The sequence below is a fragment of the Mchenga conophoros genome, linkage group LG12, assembly GCF_057382185.1.
Source record: "Mchenga conophoros isolate Kocher_MC1m ecotype Shallow Benthic linkage group LG12, M_conophoros_male_GT1.1, whole genome shotgun sequence".
NCBI classification, from domain to species: Eukaryota; Metazoa; Chordata; class Actinopteri; order Cichliformes; family Cichlidae; genus Mchenga; species Mchenga conophoros.
This window is the reverse complement of record NC_140537.1, coordinates 20,889,654-20,912,923: the sequence shown is the minus strand read 5'-3', so window position 1 is coordinate 20,912,923 and position 23,270 is coordinate 20,889,654. Positions and strand designations below refer to the sequence as shown.

The 23,270-nt window shown below is 40.2% G+C and overlaps 1 protein-coding gene across 14 annotated transcripts in view; it reads left to right on the top strand.

Annotated features, from left to right (window-relative positions):
* ank1a (ankyrin 1, erythrocytic a) overlaps positions 1-23,270 on the top strand; it is an 87,478-nt gene that overhangs the window by 17,840 nt on the left and 46,368 nt on the right. For 12 of the 14 annotated variants that reach the window (XM_085294424.1, XM_085294425.1, XM_085294420.1 and 9 more), the window contains exon 3: positions 15,342-15,434. The exons of the other annotated variants lie outside the window; for them this stretch is intronic. In XM_085294424.1, the coding sequence (XP_085150550.1) occupies positions 15,342-15,434 (93 nt within the window). The remainder of the gene's footprint in view (positions 1-15,341; positions 15,435-23,270) is intronic. 14 annotated transcript variants of the gene reach the window in all.

Here is a 23,270-nt window from a genome sequence, read left to right as displayed (position 1 = left end):
TCCTATTTACACCTTATTCAAATAATCTGTATGTATACAGTATACAGATCAGTGTTATCAAAATCATATTAATTCATGGCCAACACAGAACTCAAAGTGATCTCAAGTCTCTACATTTTTAGCTCATTTGGCTGAAGGAGTGATGAAGACTAAAAATCACCATTTCTTCCAGGGTATTGGTCAGATTTGAGTGAAACTTGCGCACAGGTCGAGGTCAGTGACAGGTCTGTGAAGTCTGATGGATTGTAAACCAGACGAGCTACTACAGAAGTCTAGTTCTGGTTTGATTTCTCTTAGTGTAAAGAAGTCCATCCTGGATATGTTCACAATGACGTTTCAATTTATAAATTGGATCAAGAACACATATTTTTCAATTAGTTAATGTACGAGGGGTTTTTCTTTTCTATGTCTTAGTATTTTAAGTTTTGATTCTATTTAAGGTTGATTTGTTTTTATTTTACTTCACTGATTTGATTATTGTTATTTTTATTACTCTTGTTTTTATGACACTATATTTTGGTTTTTGCCTTCAGGTTATTATCATTATTGCCTCCTCAGTGCTTTTATTTGGGTTCTCTTGTTATTTCCTGTTTTACTTCATAATTAGTGGCTTTGTGTGTCTTACTTTGAGCTTCCCTCCTTGTGATTGTCTTGATTATGTTAACCTGCTGCTTCCAGCATTATCCTCTACTAATTCACACAAACACCAAACTGTGACACTTCAACCTGAACGCTCTATTTATTTACATTTTCATCCTGTCTAAGGTTATCACTATTTAAAGGTATTGTGTTTGAGCCTGCTAAGAAGAGTGCAGTCAAAGTTGTTGCACAGTGTTGGGAGCTTTTGTTATTCTACCCAGTTTAAAAGCTCTGCAATAAAAGAACAGTTTGATATTTTAAATCTCGATATTTCCTGTGAATTTTAATCTGTTAGCACTGCTGTGTGTTATCTTCACTGAGCGGGACACTCCTGTGATGTTGCTCTGTCGTACCATGTCTTAGATATTTCCAACAGAAGCTCGCAGCTTTTTTCAGAGCACGCTGTTTCCTTTCTCATTTTGAATTACAGAACTAATTGCTGATTTGCCAGTTCACTTACTTTGATCCAAAATATTTGTACCTGGTATCCCACCTCTCACTGATGATAATTTTTTTTCAGAGTATTTTCCCACACATTGTGTTTCCCAGTGAAAACACGCCGCCTCTGTAGGGCCAACAGTATATCACCTTTTCGCTGTTTTTCTCCCTCTTGACCCCTCTTATCGTGTACAGCTTCACTTACAATGTGCACTCTCATCACATCCAAAAACCTACTGCTCTCTCCCCTCTCCTTTGTACTTTTCCCCCTGTTTCTTCGCAGCTCTCCAGTTTCTAAGATGCTCAAATCTTTTTTTACTCTCTGCTGCTTTTCTTTCTCTTTAGCCCTTGAACTGACCCCAGCCTTTCCATGTGCGCCTCTTTATACGTCTTCAGTGTGGACAACCCCCTTAAGCCACACTTACCCAAAAAATCCCAACTCAAGTGCTCTCTTCCTGTTTCAGTGGGTCCTGCTGAGGGTTAGGGACTTCTTTGTGGTCGGTATGTGTCTCCTTTAAAAGGGGAAAACATGTTTTGTGAGAACAGAAATGTATTTTTCTTCTCAGGCCACAGGTGTGCATTAGCGGAGAGAGCTTATTGTATGTGTGTTTTCATCTTCAAATAGTGTGAGGGGGAAGTTAATTTAGATACTGAGTGACAGGGGTTTGTGAGTTCACTGTCGGTGTGACACAAAGGGATCTGTAGAAACGGTGATATTCATTTAGATGAACTATTTGATCCCCCAAAAAGGATCGTCACGGGTTTGTTGAAGTCATTTTTTACTTTGAGGTCCATATTGGCCTGTTTCATTTCTCAAGGCCACCATGTAAAGGATCTGCACGTAGATGATGTCCAAAAACCGAGAAGACGGTACTGCAGAGAAAAAAAAAAGGCTCATAAGATGCAGAGTTTGCTGGAACTTCAGACTCTTCAGACTGCTAATCTGACAGCTTAAAATGGATGCGCCTCATTTTAGTGGAAGTATAAACTTCTTCAAAAGAGCTCTGTCAGCCAATTAGTTTATTGTCACCTCGTTTTTCACCATTAGGTTTATTAAACTACTTTTGGAGCCGATTCACACCTGCAGCCAACATCATGCATCATTTCTGGCTGTTATAAAATGACTCAGACTTGTTTTTTTCTTTTCTTTTCCTTTTTCCAGTTTCTTTTCTTCCAGGTGCAACTGCGGTATCATCATTGCTCTATTTTATAAGCATCAATCATGTGTAACAAGTAAATTGTATTTTGAAATCATATTTGCATTTTGTAGGCAACCCACCAAATCAAGTGATATATTAGTCTTATAACTATTCGATTCTGCATAACTTTAAAGCAAAGACTATTTTTTTATAACCCGCTGTTACTCCGATGAGGTATTTTTCATTTTCCGGTTATTTCTGTTTTGTTTGCGCTTGTCAGCCAGGAAGAACATTTTTCCCGCCGCATTTTGTGAAACATGTTGTGGAGCTGAACAATGTGCGATGAATAATCTTTGAAGTCTGGGTGTGGAATTGGATTTGTTTTGGTTTTTTTTTTTTTAGATAACACTTTTGCAGAGGACTTGTATCTTGTCAGAGTAGTGAACTGACAAAAGAAATCCCAAAATGAAGGTTTTCCCAGACATGCTTGTTAGATGTTCTAGCAAGAAAAAAAAGGGAAAAATTGTCAATCGTCAGTCCAATAACCAATGATAGGCGATACATTCGAGCAGGTGACTTTTGATGGGCGGAGCAATGTAATTGTGCACGGACTGCTTTGCGCATTTAGACTCTATACGTTTTGTTTGGAGGGAATATTTTATCTTCTTTGTTTGTTTCAGGATTAATTACTTTTTGGATTATTCATTTATTCATTTATTTATTTATTTACTTATTTATATACTTATTTGAGATTGCACAAAAGACCTAACTTTACGTCTGAGATTTTTTTATGTTCGCTGGAAGAGACATTTGGATTTTTAACTTGCTTTTTGTTTTATTTTGTATTTGTTGTTTGGTCAAGTGTGTAAGACAGACAAACACTGGATCGGCCTGTAAGCACAGTTCTCTTTGATTCCCTCCCCACCATTATGTTTTTTTTTTTTTAAATTTAAATACATTTTTTTTCTGAACATGGGCGACTACCTTTCTTTCCGTCTGTCATGAGTTTGAGCAAATGAATCGCTACATTTGGGCGCCATCTGGGGAGGGTGCATTTGCTCACAGCTGGAAGAGCGCTATTATTTTTTCCGTTGGCTGCTTCTCTGAGCTTCACCCAACATTTTTAGCAAACGTACTCATGGGCAAATAAATACATCCATACATTCGCTTCCACTTATCCTTTTCAGGTTTGCAGGGGATGCTGGAGCCTATGACAGCTGTCATTGGGCGAGAGGCGGGGTACACCCTGGGCAGGTTGTCAGTCTGTCGCAGGGCCAACACACAGTGACCGACAACCATTCGTGCTCACATTCACTCCCGCATTCACACCTATACAATTTAGATTGATCAATTAGCCTATCCCCACTAACTGCATGTCTTTGGACATGTAATAGAAATGCATGTATTAGAAATACATAATTAAATAAATTGCCCTTGTGAAAATGATCAGTGAAAGCCTATCATCAATAGTCAATATATTCGTCCAATCGCCCGACCTTAGATAGCATCCCTGAGTTTATGATGCTGATATTACAGCCAGAAAGTGGCAGTGTGTTAACGTCACTGTACAACAAATGAAAAAGAACAAACACAAATGCATATAACCTTTTCTTTGCATTAATCTGAACCATGTTTCTCACTTTGTAAGAGTCATTTTTACTACATGTTTATTCTCAGATGAAACAACATCATCATTCGTCTGTCTATGGTTCAGTTTTGGGAATCATAGCACGACCATTTTGACCAGGAGATGATGTTCTTGGGTATTGAGTATAATAATTTATTAAAGGCACTCTGAAGGTAAATTGTCAGAAGTAACTCAGTGTTACTGCTGACCTTTAGGGGGTGTACCCTGCCTTTCGCCCTGTGACAGATGGGACAGCCTCCAGTCCCCCTGCCCGCAACCTGGAACTGGGAAAGTGGATGAAAAATGCTTCTCAATACTGAGCATTTGATACATGTTGTGTCAGTATACCTAACACTTTTCAGTTGTAGCTGTTCATCAAACAATACCAAAATGTCATCTCAGTCCTTTTTTTTTTTTTTTTTTTTTTTTTTTTTAGCGTTTCCTGATAATTCAGACTTACTGTAAAGATTAATCACTTGATATAAGCAGATTACTCCATTACAGAAACCAGCTGTTCTTCTCAGGGTTGGTTCTCCAAAAAAAAGGACTCCCTTATTCATCTCTTTGATGCATCTGCTTTTATCTGTTATGTTAGTAGTAGTTATGACATCTTCTGTCTCTATAGGTCTACTCATCCAAGGTAAAAGTTGTCCTCTGGGATGTCACCTCCTGTTCTCCCTCATCTTTCTTTCTGCACTTTAGTGAATGTCATTCCCACTAAGAATCCAGAGAGAGAAAAAGAGAGGATGAGGGGAAAGAAAAGGGAAGGGGCTTAGGGATACAAGACGGAAATATCAGAGAGAAGAGATGGAGGACAAGAATTGAAAAGAGGGTATGGTGATATCACTGTCTGTGCCAATGGAGAGACTAGGAAAGCTCCATGAAAGCGGTTTGACTGTCCAACAACTGAGCCCCACACTGCTGATAAGGGATGATGAATAGAATAGTGATGATGGTGGGGGTGCCAGTGGGTTGCTATTTTTAGATGCATTCAGCTTGCTCGCTGTGTGTGACTGCATGTGAGCAATTAGACGTTTCTTTACGAGGACGCTGATTTACACGCAGGTAATCTGTGCAGGCTCGTGCGTGGCTGCAGCACTGTTAAGTTGAATGTGAAGGTATGAGAGTGTGCCTGTGTTTCTCACATGGGTGTGGATTTAAGCCACGTGCCGTTTGTGCTGACTACAGAGTCAGGGAAGAACTGCAGTGAGGAGCTCAACGTGCCCTCTTCATGAACGGCTTTGCAACAGCTCATCGGTGTGTGTGTGTGTGTGTCAATACTGCAGGTAGATATGTGAAAAAAGACTGCAGAAAGAGTGTAAGAGTGATGCACCGTAAAAGGCGAGAAATCAAAGAGAGGTGTACATGCAGTACAATTGTGGTCCTTATACAGTGAGTCAGAGTACATTTTATTTAAAAAAAAAATACAGACTTGCGGTACATGGACTTGTACAACTGCTTAAATTACTTAAATGACAGTTGACTTGATATTTGTGATGCTGAAACTACCACTAAAATGAACCAGTCACTCCCCAAAGTACCGACTGTTTGTTGTGTTACTTGCTATGTTCAGTTTTACATGTTTTGAATGTAAAACTCTTTTTATTCTCTTTGCCACAGAAAACAAACAAAATAGTCATGATTTATTCAAATTAGTTTCAAAAACAGATTGCCACCCTTTGATCTGTTTTTCATCTTCACCAGCTGATCAGTAAAGCAATCCAATGACGTCTTTCAAACACATACCTCCTGCCGATTCAGTTACGAGCTGCTCTTTTGCATACCTTTGTTGTTATCTTCTATTAATCTGTCTCGATTTCCTCTAAAGAATTTGGCTGCATGCGAATCCCCAAAAATCTTTATTGCCCATCATTTCAAACCCATCATATATCGCCTAATATTGTGCACTTAGACTCTTTCACATGGGCAGAGGTCTACTAGAAGTAATAAACGCACTAGCTTTCTGTGGCTGTCACAGCTGTGGCATTGCCCTGAGCTGCAGAAATGTGGGCCATTTTTTGGGTGATTTTGTTGTGTCCTCCTCTCAGACTCTTTTACAGCTTGATGATATTTCTAATGTAACATTGTGCGTTTTCATCATGACTCCCTGTGTGTTCATATCCTTGCTCTCACACATGCAGAGAAGCACAGAAACCTTTACCAGTGGCAGCAGTACTGCAGCCTCACAGACATAAAGCAGGAGTTGGCACATGGAGGAGTCTCTCTAAAGTCAGACTGGTAACAGCAGGAGGGACAACTTTAGTCTCACCTCAGTACGTCTACAGAATATTTCTCTCCTTTCCTTTTCAAAATAGTGTTTCTACACTCAATAGACACTTTATTAGGTACGCCTTTCAAGTACCTTTTATATCAATATTATTGTGCACGATATGATATGGTACAGCCCTAATGGACACGGGCAGCAGTTATACTCAGGTAGGCTGAGTATAAAAATCTGAAAAATCCCAGTAAATCAGTAGCTTGTGAAATACTCAGACCAGCTTATCTGTCACCAACAACCATCGCCACATTCAGAGTCACTTCAATCACTTTTCTTCCCCATTCTGATGCTTATTTTTGACTTTGATTTTCATCTTGAACAGGTAATTATATGTCTTTTTAAATCTATATTAAATTGTTAACAAGAAAGCTAGTTACCAGCTTTGTGGGAATCCAATCAGTGAGTAAAAGTACACAGTTAATGATAAAGCTGTCAGGAAGAGTATTTGTGATAATTCACTGCTATATTTTTTATCTTATGAATGAACCATACAGACAAACACAACAATGCAAATGGCGAAAGCTTTCCGTCAAACTTGTAGGTGTCACATTAAAGCTTTCTGAATGTAATTTTCTTTCCCTGTCACAGTTTCTGATGTGAGAGCTCGGTTTGTATGCTTTTCTTTCTTAGAAAGTTTGGAAGACAAATCAGTTTTTCTGTGGGGTTTGACAGACTTAATGCTTTGTCTCTCACCCTCATAGCTCACTGGCTGCAGTTTTTGTCCGTTTTCCCTCCTGAGAATATTACCCTTCAGATTCAATTTCCCCAGTGTGAATCTAATCAAGGATGCTCACAATAAAGTTTCATCTTAAGAGCACTGCGGCGGCCATCTATGTCAGCTTTTTGCCTGCACTCGTATTATATGAACAGTCTCAGGAGTGTTGAAAATTCCAGATGCCAGGATTTACTTTAGGTGCATTTAAGTTGTGTTTGGTAAAAGACAGAGCTACAGCATGTCTGCATGAAACCTTTGTGGCTCCTGAGGGAGATGTGTGATATCTGGTCATTTACCTCAAGTGATGATTTCCTGGAGTCAGGCTTAGATGTGCAGAGCAAAACAGGTGCAGTTCTCTTTAATAATGATGAGTCTGAATGTTTGGAACGCTTAAAAAAGTTCCTCAAAACTGTGGGTTCAAAACATATTAAATATTCTATTTGTGCAGTGACCATATGTGTGTTTACATGCATGGATTTACTTTGTCTGTGTAGTCTATGCGTGCGTGCTGAAACAAAAGAATACAGTCGTGAGATGGAGAAAGGGCGACTTGCTACAGCTAAGGGGTTTAACAAGCGTTACATGTAGCAGCGATAGAGAGAGCATCCGTCTCTCTGTCCCAGGAGGAAGCCACAGAAGGTGATAGTGCAGGTGTGACAAATGAGCGCCAAATCCTCCTGCTCTGTTTGGATAACTGCTGAGCACAGGTGTACACACGTAAAATATATGCACACATGAATAAGAACATGCACACATACTCTTAGAAAATGCAGCCTAGTATTTCTTCCTGTACCAGCGTGTGAGAGCAAAATGTGTCATTTTTGCATATTAAACTTTCATTAAGTTAGTTTTTCCTCTGTTTTGCTTCAAGCATATTATAGAGCTCTTTTGCCGCTAAATGAATCTCTGCATTCACCAGCTAGTTGGTAATATTTTCTCTTTGTTAGCATGCCACTGGTTTTACAGCTTCTCCTTTGCACAGGGATATACAGCTTTATGCGGGGATATCTTTGCCTGAAAGCACCTCATAATGTGAGTAGCTGCTCTTGTAACCACGTGAAAAATTGCTGACACAGATAAATCCAGAGTTATGCGTCTCAGTGCTGAAAAACGTAGCAGGATTTTTTTTTGTCTTTTTCTTTGCTTTTTACAGCAATTTTTAACTTTACACCGACCACCTGTATTTATCATATTTCTTTTTTATCGTCTATCATTTCTTTTGCTTTGCGTTGCCTCCAGACTTTTCTATTAAAATGCATCATTTGACCACGTTTGATGAATAATGTTTGATTATAAGCTGAAAGCTTCAAAGCAGACAATGACCTCAGGCTTTTCAGTAACGAAAAAAAAATCCAATCTTATTGGCATTCAGTTAGAGACTGTTAGATGCTCCATGTGACTAGACCATCGCTGAACTGTGATGCATTCTGTCCGGCATTGTGACGGCTGTGCCCTGGTTTAAAGACCTAGATCTATTGTCCATGCTGATGTCTGTGGTACAGCTGCAGCTCCCGTTGGTTTAGTCTTGGCATCGCTTTTTGGCTACACTTATTAAAGCATATAACATTCATGGTACACTTGGCAGCGGCGTTCGCTGGAGTGGTAGGTGGTTCTGTTGAAGTGTTGACGTGAGCCTGGGTAATCCACCGGCTGCTCCGCTATGCATGTGCATGGCTCTGGGCTGGCCCCATACAAAAGAGCAGACCTGAAAAGCATCATAATGAGGCACAGGCTGGAAGAAAAGGCATGTCTCTTTCCATTTCTGTGAGCGAAAAGAAAAGAGCAACATAAAAGAATAGAAGACAAGAAAGAAAGATGAAAATAAGCCCCTCAAATCCAGGATTTTGGCTGCGCTGTCTCTTTGAATTTATCTTTTTTTTCCATGCATGTTTTCTATTATGGTAATGAAATGTTGGATATAAAGAATATGTGATGGACGAGCAACGGCTTTCAGTGAGAAGAGGAAAAAATAGAAGGGGAGGGGTATGTCATGTCATTGATAAAACCCATAATCTCATTTAAAATAGCTTCCCTTACCCTCCCATTATTCAATTTTGTGTCTTCTTTGTTTTTATACCTTCTTACTTTAACAGAACTTAAAATATTACAGTATTCAATTTTGTGTCTTCTTTGTTTTTATACCTTCTTACTTTAACAGAACTTAAAATATTACAGTATTCAATTTTGTGTCTTCTTTGTTTTTATACCTTCTTACTTTAACAGAACTTAAAATATTACAGTATTCATTACCACTGCTGCACCATTATAATTATTTACATTAGAAATGGCGCTGTCACACGTACGAGTGCTCAAAAGGTTGTTTCTTGTTACAACAGAAGCTTCTACTAACCGCCTCAACAATCCCCAGAGAAAAAAGAAAATTAGGAAATAAAACAGAAGATCAGAAGATGGTGCACTTTGTTTCTTCTGCAGAGGACATCAAAGCAGTCTGGAGTCTGTGTGCTGTGATCTTTCTTTCTTAATCTTTTGTAATCTTTTTGCTTTGATGACCTCTGACCTCCATAGGGACAGAAGCAGACGGGAGGAGAGGAGGATTTGAGAAGGTGTGGACAGAAAGGGAGACCTTCTTAGTGTGTAATGCAATCCAGTGCAATTAAATGTGACAGTGAAGGCTAGGTCAAACCAGGAAAACACAGCTACAGCACATGGGTAGCTGGGGACCTTTGCTTAAACATGCAATAAAGCCTTTTTTTAACACTTGGGTTGCACACAACACTGATATAATTTCACCTTATGAGGTCGATAATCAGTCACAATCATAAACCTCTGCTTTTTTAAAAATCCAACAGCATTACTGATTCCTGAGCTGTGTTTGTGTCTGTCTTACTCTCCAGTATTTGCGCTTTTTTCATCTTTGTGAAATCTGAATGTGTGAGTTAAAAGTTGAAATGGGGGCTAAAGGATTTAGAGAGTGACTTTGATCATGCTCACACACCAGTGCGCACCAAACACAGACAGAATATGAACCCAGATGGAGCGCTAGATAGAAAGTGAGGATAGAGGTGAGAGGTGGAGGGGACTGCACCAACCTTTCCTTTCATCCCACCTGGCAGTTCCACCTGTGTCCCTCCAGAAAGTGCCTCTCTTCTGCTGATGGAGCTCAGGCTAGTTGCTGCTGGGCACAGAGCTGGCAGTTCCCTGCGATGCATTATTAATCAGGCTGAGATCTGCAGCACTCTCCTGTTCCTCCTCTCTCGCTCTTTCTCGATGGACTTTTTACTCTCTTACTCTGGAAGACTCCTCTTCTATATCTGCACTCATTTATGCTTGCTAACATGTAAAACCTCTTGCCCGGCTCTTTCAAGCAGCAATGTTTTATTTATTTGTTTGGAGGGGATTATAAGATTGTCCTTTTTTATATAGAGCAGCAAAAAAAATCTGTAATGACAGCATTGCATCACTTGAGGATTAAGTTGTTTTGTAAGGACAGCGCAACATATATATGTAGTCAAGTTAAAGTTTATTTGTATAGCACATTTTAAACAGCTTCAGGTGACCAAACTGGTGTCCATGCGATATAAAATATACTATATGTATTACAGCCACTAACAACATTAATTATACATGAAACCTGGATCTGGGAATATTCAAGAGCAGCTGGTTCTAGATAACAAGGGATTTGCGAGTGTGAGCTCTGAGACCATAAGTAAAATAATAATTGGATCATTTTATGACATTGTTAAGCATGCCTTTCCCTCTTTAATAGGAACACAGACAAATTGGTGATATGGCTGATTGATTTTAAAGGAGCATATTTGCATTGATTCATGTGGCCACTGTATGTAAAATTTTTGTATTTTATCAGCCAGCCTTACTGGAAATAGCTGCAGAAAAAAAGTGATTCTAAATCTGCTTAACCTTTTCAGTGCATTTTCTAAGGTTTCCTGTTTGTTTGTTCCCACTTCTCTACTCTCCGTTGAGCTCCACACACCAATTTCTCCTCTTTAATCACCTGTGTTGTTTATCACATCTCATGTCCCCTATGCTTTCCTGCTGTGGTCGTTTAGATCGTGTTGAAACCAGAATCGGAGACCAGATAAATCAGGTGTCTTACGGTATTCCTAGTAGCGCTCTGCCATCCGCCACCTCAATGAAAATGTGCTCTTGTTATAACTTTGCTTGATTGTTTGAATTATTTAGTAGAGATCCATTTAGTTTAGATACTGTGTCAGCCTTTCACAAGGAACTCTTGGCCTACTTTGACCTGTGACATTAAGAGCTTGATTACTTGACATTTATTCTGTACTCGGGGATAATGGGCAGGAAGGTGGACGATCAAGAGAGAAGCCGCTGCACTTCAGGACCAAAACAAACGGGAACAATGAGTAGCTCTTTTGAGAAAGGTACTTGCTTCCTAATGAGCCGGTAATTTTCTCATATGGACTATTTTCCATAAAGAGATACTGAAGCTGTGCAGATTCACTGAGCACCAGAGAGCAGCTCTTTATGTGTAGCATGCTTATTAAATTGGAGCAAAGCTTTGTGCACACCACTTCTCTGCTGAGTGAACACAAGCTCAGTCAGTTATATAGCATTTCAAATGTGCTAATAATGAGACTGGCTGCTTATGTTTGACCTTGACTTGATTTTGATTTCATTATTTTTTTTAAATCGGGGAATCTGAGAAAATGCCGTTATAGTACAAGCAACCTGTTTTTTTTCTTTACGAGTATAATGATTAATTTGCTTCTGTTTTTGTTTCCAAGCTTTAGTACACAAGCCATTGAGATCATGAAGTTAAAGAAAAGTTCATCTTTGAACTTTGAGTTAAATGTTTCTTCGGTTTTCTTTATTTTGAGACTTTCATCATTAAGACTCATTGTGAAGTCACAGTTACCAAGATGTGAGTGAAAAAAAATTGAACATGGGCAATAAACAGCACGTTTTTGTATCGTCTTGTACTAAAAAGTGCAAGAAGAATTCATGCTTTATTATCACTGTGACTTCACAATTCAGGTTTTTGGGCTAAACTCAAGAATTTATCTGCAGATTGTGAGAAAATTTAAGTGATTTCATTTGATTCAAAGGTTTAAATCTCAACCTCCTGTCGCTAGGGAAAACCTGAGATGGAGAACGTTTACCTTCAGAGTGATAGTTGTTCTTAAAATGTTTCAGAACACACAGCTTTTACCGTGAAGGTAAGCTGTCTCAGTTTCCAATCTGTGCTGTGCTCTTCACAGTTTTCACTACCAGTTAGCAAGTGGTATGCAAATGTTTGCAGACAAGTTGGCGTCTTTCATAGAAACTACAGCCAATGAAAGCAAACAGCCAAAGCAATCACAAGGAGGTTTTAGGTGCAGCGCCACATACCACTTTTCCACTGGTTTCACCTAACAACTGGTCAGCGGATATTAACTTTCCCCTAGCAACCGGTGGTTACCATGGTGTCTCTGATCGGTCACCAGTAGGCTTGCGTGACTGATGCCTTAACTGGTTGGTGAAGCAAAAAACAGTGACAGTGCAGTTCACTTAAGCAGTCATCCGACTGCATAAACAGTTGACATTTTTTTATGAATTGTTGTATATTTAAAACCTCTTCCAGTTTACGAGATGGTGACTCTGTAAGAGCCTGTGTGGGAAAGTAACTGGAAGTGCAGTGGACCAATCTGTGATTGATTGTAATCATCTGCATCATGTAAGTCCATGAACAGCTGACTAGCCATCGTTTAGCAGATGTAGTCTATATCTTTGTCTTGTTCATTTAATGGTGTCATTTTGTCATCTGACTGTAAGACGTTGTACCTCAGTAACCTACAGTTAGAAATCACCTTTGGTAACAAACAAAACAATCATAAAGGGAATTTTGAATTATGTTTGCGGTGTCTGTGGATTTAACGAGTAGATTCACGGTTTCCATACTTATCTTCTCTTTAATACAACGCTTTCTTGGACTCACAGTCCTTTTCCTTTGGCTGTGGTCATAAATTGTATGATCAGTGCTGCCTCGCCAGCTGACACTGTGGAGGACAATCTGCAAATGTGGAAGGGTAACAGTCTCCAGAACGACTCTGCTCCGGTACTCTTTATCATATAGAAAGCAAATAAATATCTACTTTCTCTTTCATGACTCAAATCGGTTGTCTTCTTTTGGTCTTGGAGTTTGATGTAAAGCATGCTAAATCCCGAGAGGCTGCTAGTTAGTTGTTCAGAGACTATGAGTGTTGTTCCTTTATTGCTCTAATCTTCAGCGTAACGGTTTGAGCTCCCTCTGCGTGTCTGTTCACTGTCCCGTGGCTCCCAGAGGCTCCACAGCAAGTGGCCTGTTATACTTACTTATCAGTACCTCTCTCCCCCCTCTGCCTCAGTCTGTCTACCCTACTCCTCCTCTTCTTCCCCCTCAACTCCTTCAACTCCCCTCTCGCTGTCATCACTAGCCGTCTGCTACTTAATCCAATTATTCTTCTAAGCTGACACGCTCAGTAACTCACCACAAACTCTTGACGCCCCTGTGCATCAAATCCACACATGCACACTCACACAGACATTAACACATATGCAAGCAATCTCCTCCACACCTGCTTTCCCATGTACGGCCTGAGACCAAGCCCCGATACGGCAGTTATATTTTATAGCTGGCTCCTGCAAAGCGAAAATTACAGTGCCTTCTGGCTGCCTTTTTCTGCTAGTTTTTGTCTATTTTCAGGTGTCCTAACAGAGGCTTTGGCCTCTGCTGTCACCGTTTGATTCACTATACCCTTGAGCTGGCTCTGTCTATTCCTGTGTGGTGCCCTCCTCTTCCCTGCTATGTGTTTAACAGTATCTGTCATTGCAGTCACAAAACCTGATGGAGAAGGTCCTGACCCCTCTGTGTCTGTTTGCTTCTCGTGTCAAATATTCCTTACAAATATGACGCATGAGGAAAAACAAACAGGTTTTATCCTTTAAAGGGATTTTTTCGCATGCTAGAATATGGGTTTAAATTATAATCATGGTTAACACCAAGTTACAGTATAAAATACATTTGGACTGTGTTTTGATTTTGTATTTAAAGTCAAGTTTGCACTGGGGCGAGATTTGCAGGAGCCAGTCTACGTGGTTAGGCTACAGATCTCTTGGAAGTCAAATGGGTTTGTTGAAGGCTTAAACAAGACAGCCGCCCGGGAGTGTGTTTTGTGATGTGTGTACCCTCGTATGTGGTTATGTAACACCCTCACTCTCCCTCTCTGCGTTCAGTATTAAAGTAGCCGGGCAGTTTATGCCGACAGCCGACAGTTTATGTGCTAAATGCCCATTGGTATGACAGCCTGCATCACTGCATCTTAAAAACTGTAAAGTTGCTTGCGTAAAGTAAATAGTAAATGTGCAGTAGCAGCTATGACAGGGTAATTAATCCCTGCATTCTGCGATTTCACCCCATTGCATATTTTGACAAGTATTTCTGCCACATGGGGCAGCAAGCCTCGCAAAAGGAGCTGTGTTCGGTTGTTTTTGGTGCTGACACGACAACAGTCGAGGGTAACAGATGGGGTTTGGTGCATGCGTATGAGATCCTGTATGTGTGTTTCAGGGTGACCGGGACTAGACCGGCTGCAGTATGTGCTTGATTTAAATGTTAGCTGAAGGAGTCTGAGCAGACGTCTCGCTATCTGTCTGTCTGGAGAAGTTTGGGACACTGTCTCTTTTATTGTACGTTGATTCTCTGAGAGGAGCAGACAGTTGTCCTGGAAAAAAACCCCAAATGTTATCTGGTTATCTGGTCAAGAGTTCATGCAGTTTTGTTGGCTGTTTTCCTAAATTACTTTTGGCTGAGCCACTCTTGCTGTTTCACACCTTTGTGGATTTACTGATGTATCTGTGTTAATGTGGAGGCACTCACACTGTCATTGGTGTCTTTATGTTATTTTTCTTTCTGTGCTTAAGATTGCTCGGTGTCTTTTCCTGTGGTGTTGTGTTGTACGGCACATACTCTGTGTGGTTACGCATTTCTATATGAACATTCAGGGTAAGTACACTGCAGTTTTGTCCCGGTGCCACTCGCACAAGTGTGATATGAAGGAATCCCGACTCACTCCGGTGTGTAAGTTGCAGCTCTCCCACAGTGACGCACTCGATCCATCTGTGAGCCAAAAACCACCAACACCAGACCCACCTCCATCGCCATCATAGCGGTGTTGCCTACCTCCCACCTCGTGTCGTGCTACATCTCGCTCATACCACTCATTGTAACCTGGCCTGTTTCCCACAGGGGAGTTCTTTCCTGGGGTTGGGGTGGGGTTTGACAAGCAAGGTGGGATGGGATAGGTTGGGGCAGGGTGGGGTTGGTTTCCTCGTCCTCCTCTCGCTCCACCTAGTTTTCTCTCCGTGTCTCAATTTGATGTTCACCTGTTCCTCCTCCTGAATCTTTTGATCATTTCCTTGTCATTGTTTTCTGTCCGTGCTGCTTCTCCTCCTCTACCCTCCCTCTTCCTTTCTGTCTCTCCATCTCTGCTTCTCACTGCTGCGATTAACCGGGCTCTGTCTTTATGTCGTATGTCCTTTTAGGCCCACGCCGTGCATCGCTGGCTAATCGATCAGGACAGTAGTGTGAGCTCTGAGATGCCGGATGGCCAAGGAGTATGGCACTATGATGATGAAGTAAATATCTGCAACACGTATATCTGGCTTTTCCTCTTTCTTTATATCTATATGTATATATTATGTATTTATGACAAATGTTGTATCTGTCACTTAAAGTTTGTGTCACTGTTGTTGCTCTGCTGTTGTTGTTGTTTTTTATCTTTATCTCTCTTGTTTCTTTTTGTGATGTGTTGCTTTATGGTACTGTAGTTCTGATTCCTTTGACTTTCTAGTGTTGCCGTTGTGATGTGAGCTGATTCGGTCAGGTGTCGTGGGATCAGGCTGGAGCTTTTTCTTTGTTCCTGTCTTTGCTTGACGTATCGTACTAACGTGCTGTTCCTAATTTATTTGATTTGGTTTGTTATTGTTTTTGCGTTCCTTCTTTTCAGTTAAACGTAATACATATAACCTTAGTGTGTATTTGTGTGGATATTAATCTGGATATCGTCTCTGTGATTTCTCTGAAATTAATGTTCTCAAGCAGCATATTACAAGACAAGAGTCCACGGGGAAAATATAGCTTTGATGTACTTTTAAAATGCTTCATACGAGTTACAAATAGGTATGCGCTTCCTGCTATGGAAAAAAAAGTACTTTGCACAACAGTTCACAGTAGAGATAACAGACAACAGTCCAAGTATTTTTCCTGTGGGTTCTTCTGATTTCTAAAATATGCTTGTGTCATTCTGTGTTCGTGTTTAGGGTTAGTTTAAAGTTCGTGTGGGTGTGTGTGAGAGCGAGAGTGCGGGGATGTGCTTTGGAGTTGATCTCTTTGTCCTGTGAGTTTGTGTGCATGCTTTTCCGTCCTTGCATGGCTTCGATCTGTGTATTAGAAGAAAGTCTGAATGTCTGTCCTGTGATGTTCCTGTTAAGTGCTGTCAGTGTTGTGGTCTTGCCTGGTTGCCTGCCTTTGCCCGTGCCTTTGATGTGTCAGTGTTGTGTATTGTGTCTGTGCGTATTTTATGTGTCACTATGTTTGTCATGTGCTGTTCCTGTGTTTTGTCTGTTTTTATCTGTTTAAACAGTCTGGGATAGGTTTGCCCAAGGTGTTATTGCACCACATCTAGTAGATGATCTTGAATCCGTTGTCCCTTGTTGGAGGAAAGATCATCTAAGTGCAATAAGGCTGCTGGGAAACTTGCTCCAGACGACTCTTGCCCCTGATGATTTCCCCTCAGATCCTAGCTCCCCCTTGCTCCCGTGTGAAATTCCTAAAGCTATTCTCCTTACCTCCATATTGCTCCCAAACACTTTGGAGCACTATTGGGTTACCCTTCACAGAAACCCAGTTAAACTTTTCTCATCTTACACAGTTAAGTACGTAAACCATTTGGAAGTGCAGCGACTTAAGAACAAATATATTTAAAAAAACAAGGTGAGCTGAGCACATTGAACACCGTCAAGAAAACACACCATCATGAAAAGCAGCCCAGCATACAACAATATGGAGTCCTTCCCTTGGTTATGCTCTTGAATGCGTGTGCACTGGCCAGTTGTATTTTTCCTTTATTGTTTTGAATGTTCTTTTATCTTTTGTTTGAATGTGTGAAAGCTGATATTTTATTTATTTATTTCTCTCTGTCACAGCTAGAAATATATTGTTAGGTTTGTAGTCATTGTCCATATAGCGTTGCGTTTATCTGGTTATAAATATTACCACTTTGGAAAAACCCTGATGGCTTACGTAAACATAATAATCATCAAGTGGGTTGTACAATAAAGAGTTCCTAAGTCTTTTTGGGAAGGGTTAGTGTGATTGCTGGCTGTAAGCATGAACATTTAAGCACCTGTTACCTGAGTAAAAGTCTTCTCACGTGCCCTTAGCTATTGCAGCAGAGGAAAGCAGTAGTGGCATAAACCAAGCTCCTGCAAAAAGATGTCTGCTTCCCACTTATCAGTCTCTAACACTGTAGGTCTGAAAATGTAATAAAACTGACAAAATCTAACAAAGCAACAAATGTGAGGATTTTGATTATTCAGGTTCTAAACAATTAGTTTGTTTTAATCATAGACAATATACATAAAAGTCCAATAGAAAAAACTCATTTTTGCATCTTGGCCACTGCTATGATGATTTTTAGGAGTCAGGAATTCTGGCAAGCTAACACATAAAGCTTTATTAGCGATTTGCATCCATATAGATCTTGTAACTGCATGTGATGATCATCACACAGACAAAAATATATACAAATAAACATCCAAATATAATAATAAAATTTCACTAGCCAAAAGTGGAGCACTCATGTGCAATTAAAGATATAGCAAACAATAAATCTGGCCAGGTCATTGCATCAAAAGGCACTAAAAGACACCAAAACCTTGAAAAGGTCCAGTTCAGCGATTCCATAGTTAGTGAAGAAGCCTATCAGAAGCCTCACAGCTTCAGTCATCTTTGCTAGCATCTGCGTGTTTGTCAGAACAGCCACTCATCTATTATTGCACACTTTAAGAACGAATTTTAAGCCTGTAAAAAAAGGCCAAACTGTAAACACATTTCTGCTGTTATGTTGGGCCTTATAACATCGGTCTGAGTCTCGTTTGGAGGACATTTGAAAAACTGTCTTAAACATAAATGCAAAGAAGAGAAATCAGAATTCAGAATCAGACTCACAGCTACAATAGGTTAACTTGTTTAGTGCTAAACATGACATAAAGTCTTTCTCACAGTTTGGCTACAAGCAGCTTCTTTTTTCCCCCCAGTTTTGTTTTTGTAAAGCTTTGCTGGTGTGTAAAAATAATTCTTGCAACTGAACAACCAGCCAATGAAATGTAAAGACTTTTTACATTCTGGGTGAACCTGAATAACTGCTTCTTTTATGCAAATACTTCACAATTAGCAGTGAACTGGACGTGTGTCATATATTGAAATCATAGTAACTTTGTTTTATGACCTGGTCAGACCTAGTTTTAGCACATGTTTAATCAGTAGAACCAAAGCTACAAAAATGAATGAACCTACATTGTATATTGCTGCAAGCTCACTCCAGCTAGTTTTGTTCATAGCTGTCACCCCAAATAAGTCCAAAAGCATTAAGCAGCATCATGCAGATTGGCTTGGTGATATAAAACTCAGACAGGTCCCACAAACCATGACTCTTACCCTGAGCTGATGTAATTTACAAAAAATCCAGCCCTTCATCCAGTGCTCCACCCTACCCTGCCCCCTCCTGTACACAGATTTGTGTAAAGCCCCAACCCTTGTGCCACCATTGATAGGGCTGGGCTGGGCCGGGCTGGAGAATATCCCTTATCATCCCACAGCTCTAATTACCCCTCAGTGAGTCCTTGGAGACAGATGCTCAGAGAGCCAAGCCCCATTCGTCACAGTACGGCTGCATTGTAGATTTAATATGAAATAAAGCAAACTATCACACCCTGCTCTGTCACATAAATTCTCCTCCGTCTCAGTTTCTTTTTTCCAGCTGCTCCCTGGCCCACTGTAGATGTAGACTACATTAGGAAGCCCATTCATATCCAGCCACCAGCAGTTGGCTGTAATTTGTTTCGGCTAGGGGGGCAGAGTGTAATTTACATGTGAAAGGCCATGGCGCATTCAAATATTGTAACTCTGGTTTTTGTCCCAGGGTTACTGATACCAGCTTCACAGAATTCAGATTAAAGGTTTACTGCTTTTGTGCCAGACTGCAGAAGTTGTGTAATGTCTCAGTTGGCCTCAGCCCAACGTTAAAGAGGAGACAGGAGAGCAGGACTCTCCTCGTCTTGCTGACCCATTAGGAACTGATCATTTCTGGCTTTTTGCTATAGTGAGATCCCTCACGGGAACAATCTGGCCTGTAAAGAATGATTTCAGTGGAGCCATACTAAGCTAGGTCACTGAATATGTATGTCCCTCATCCAATCTTTTATAAATCAAAATGTTGTTTCCATTCTACGTAAGTGTAAACATACATTTCTGACATGATAACCTTAAGGCTGAACTTTTAAAGATTTAATGAAGCCAGGACCAGATGTCTCTTTCTGCTCACACGTTTTTTAAAACTTCTTTTTTTAGCTTAACCCCACAATATTACACTCCTCTGTTTATGGGATTATTTGCCTTCAAATGATGACTTCCATAACTCAAATACCTTTACCCACTACTTCTTTTATATACTTTTTTTTTTTTACATTGGTTGGACTTTCCAACTGCACTATTTGTTTTTGTTTGTGTCCATTTAAACCCAAAGGCATCTTAGATATCATCACCACTATTTATATGTATCCTTACCTGACAAAAAGACAGTGAGAAAGAGAATGTGAGCAACAATTAATGTGCATGCATGCGTGCATGTGCATGTGTTTAAGATGAATGTGCAGAGTGCATGGTTAAAGGTGGAAGTATACTCCAAAAAGAAAATGCCCGCTGAAAGCCCTCTGAATTCAACAGTTTGTTAGATACTTTATGCTTTTATACACAGGAGGTGTAATGGTGGGCTTCCCCGTCCTCAACATGTACCCATATTCTTACTTCCACACTGTCTGCATTATCAGTGATGAAGACCTGGTGACCTGCCTAAAAATAGTTCCAGCAGAGAAAGACTGAAATAAAAAGTGAAAAAGTGAAATACATATATATACGTTAACAATGGCCAGGATACATCGCCTCAGTGTTTCACAGACAGAATCTCCCTGTTTGACATTTTCATGTGAACCCCGTGAATGTTCAGCGCAGACCAGGGGAGGAAATCCAGTCTCTCTGCTCTCTACACCAGTGATATTCAGTCATTTTCATATGGTTTCATTTGAATTTACAAACAGGTAAAACAGGCTATAGCTATACCTCGACAGCTTTTAATCACAAGGAAGTAAATAAGATGCTCAAACAAATTCAGACACTCTAAGTGCATTTTGTTATGCAGCATTTTATTTTCATTCATTCATCACCATAAAAATATCTTAATAAACACAGTAGATTGTGTCATTAAATCAGTTCCCGTTATTGTAAAACAGTCTCTTCCTGTATTTTAGTTTAGGCCAACTCTACCAGAAGTTCAAATTAAAGAGCCAAAAAAAAGTGATTTGACTTACAGATATCTGGTTTAAATTTCAGAATAAAGTTGTTTATAAGTACAAGTTCTGAAGTTCTGATTTCTGACTCATTTCTGATGTTTATGGCCACCTCAACCTGGTTCTTCAGAAAAAGGCAAAACGAGCTTGATGGAAATTTGTGTCTGCCTTGGGCCCCTAATGGTTTGGGCAGAGTTGCATATCTGCCACATTTGATTGTACATCCAGGTTTAAATGCACTCACCCTACTTTAATTACCAGCATCTCTCAACACCCCCAAATGTTGTAAGAAAATATATAAACATCTAAACTTCCCTACAAACATTGTTTGATGATACGTTGCACGACATTGTTCAGTTTGAGTATACCGCTGCCCGAATTGAATGCTTGCATTATGGAAGGTTGCTGTGAGCTACGTACACCCCTCAGCCACAACATTAAAGCTACTGACAGGAGAAAGAAATATCAATACTTCAGTTTCGGGAAAATGCGTCTCCTTTTGCTTTTATGCAGATCTTACTTAAATATATGCCACCAACTGTCCACTTGTACCAAGCAGAGCCCATATGGCAATGGCAGCAGCATTTCCCAGCAGAACGCTGACCTCTGCCGCAGCCTAAAAATGAACAGGAATTAAAGTTAGGACCGAGAACCCCAAGTATTGACCTAGCTTCAAGCTTCCGAGATCCTAATCCAACTAATTATCCCCAGGAACGTCAGAACAAGCCGAATACAAAAAGGCCACAACCCATAACCCACAGGATCCAAATGATCAGCTGCCAACATCCCAGTGCCTGGCACAGCAGACACCCCCAGAGGTCCTGTGGACCCGTTTTGGCAGTATGATGGGGGCTGACACAATATTAGGCAGGTGGTGGTTTTAATGTTGTGGTTGATTGGGGTATGTGTGTGTGCTGAATGAAAAGGGTGTGTGCACCTGCATGTAATGCGCTGTGGGTGAAAGTGTGTGTGTGTGTGTGTGTGTGTGTGTGTGTGTGTGTGTGTGTGTGTGGTGTTAATTGATGCAGGTATTTCTATGAGTGTGTGAGTGTTTGGATCTGTAAATGTAAGGCAGTGCTAAAGTTGTTGAGTAGAGGCAGCTGAGTGATTGACTCCAGCTTTAAAAGACTTCTTTGGACTCCACTTGCACTGATTGATAAGAGCGTCTCCCTTAATTGCAACATCTGTCCCCAGAGGCAAGATATTAAATGCTGAAGTGGAAAACGACATGATAGACACATCAAATATGTATTCATTTTTTAATCAAGAGCAGCCTGTGTATTTGGGTATGAATGGGTCATTTACTGCTGTTGGCAGTCGCTCCACCAGTTTAGTTTCAATAACACAGGAAGTTTATGCATATAGAGTTGTGGGTGTCTGACTCAGCAAAGCAATGCAGATTATGCTGTCATACTGTCAACAAGACTGTGCAACAAATGAAGATGTTGTGCACAAATCCACTGCAGCACAGACTCACTGACGCTCCCAAGGCGTGTTTATTTATCACCGGACCCCTTTGTTTCCGCTTTGTTGCGCACCTCTTGCTCTTTCCACTCGTCTCCTCTTTCATCTTTGGATTCTTTGCTGCTTCCTCTCTCTGGGGTGAGGAATGGGACTGATGGTGCAAGGCAAACCGAAAACGAATGTTTGGAAATGTCACTGTCCCTGTACAAATGTTAATGACATGCTACAAGACCTAGACCGGTTTAAAACATACCCCAGTGCAGAAAGACACGGGCAGTCACTGTGTGCCTCCATTTGCATATAATCCTTTTTAAAGTGTATTAATAAATTATTTTGTAATTCTACTTTTTTCAGTCATACATTAACTGAACTCATTTGGCTGAGTTTGGTCCTTTTGTTATGTAACCATCTGACATACCAGGAAATTAAATGGAAAACAGAAGAAGATATTGCAGTAACAATCTAGCTAGGTAGCTGTCACAACAGTGTAGTAACTATGCAGTTACCACATAAACAATATACAAAGTTTGTTAAAGATAAATTTCCGAAAAGTAACCTGCTGATTTGAACGGTATTTATGTCTTTGTATGAGTTAGCTGATTAATAACAAGAAATTGCCCTCTTATTATTGTTTTTATTATTTTAAAAATGGCTTTAGTTTAGTTTGCCTACATAAAAGAAAAATGAAACTCTTATTGTCACATTGTAACCTTCATCAAGAAAGCTCTAAAATAATTAGACATTAAAGACAGAAGCTAAGTAACAATAAAATGTTATGTAGTGTTTTACTTCTTGCTCTGCTTCTCTTTCTCAGAGGAACAATGGAGTTTATATTCTTCAGGGTCTTACAATCTTATTGCATTATGCCCAACTTAAATTGAGTTAAATCAGCATTGGAAGGTGAACTCGTCGTCCTGGTGGGGTTCATATCTTGTAGTTTCAGGACAGTACATTAGTTCTGAATAGAGTTTAAAAACTCAGGCCACTTCACCTCTATGTCTATTAATCAGACTGATTGAATTATGGTCTGGCTGCTCGGATTCTGTCTGAGGCTGACTCAAACCCAGTAGTGAGTGATGGTCAAGATGCTTTATTTTCTCAGCAAGAGCTCCGGCACTGCGTACATACAAAACAAGAGAGGGAGACATGGAGAGTTGTGAAGACATATATTCTCTCCACAGTGATTCTCTTTCTCTCGCCTCGTGCACATCCTCCCTCTGTATTTCCTGACTCTACTTGTCCACTTATGAAGATTAATAGGAGCCCGGTCCTGTGCTGACATATTGCGGCTGTCATTCTTCTCTATTGCTTTCATCTTTTCTGCTATCCTTCCTCGAGTATTTCTAACTTCCTGTTTTTTGTCTTCCACAGGTCAGTCTGGCT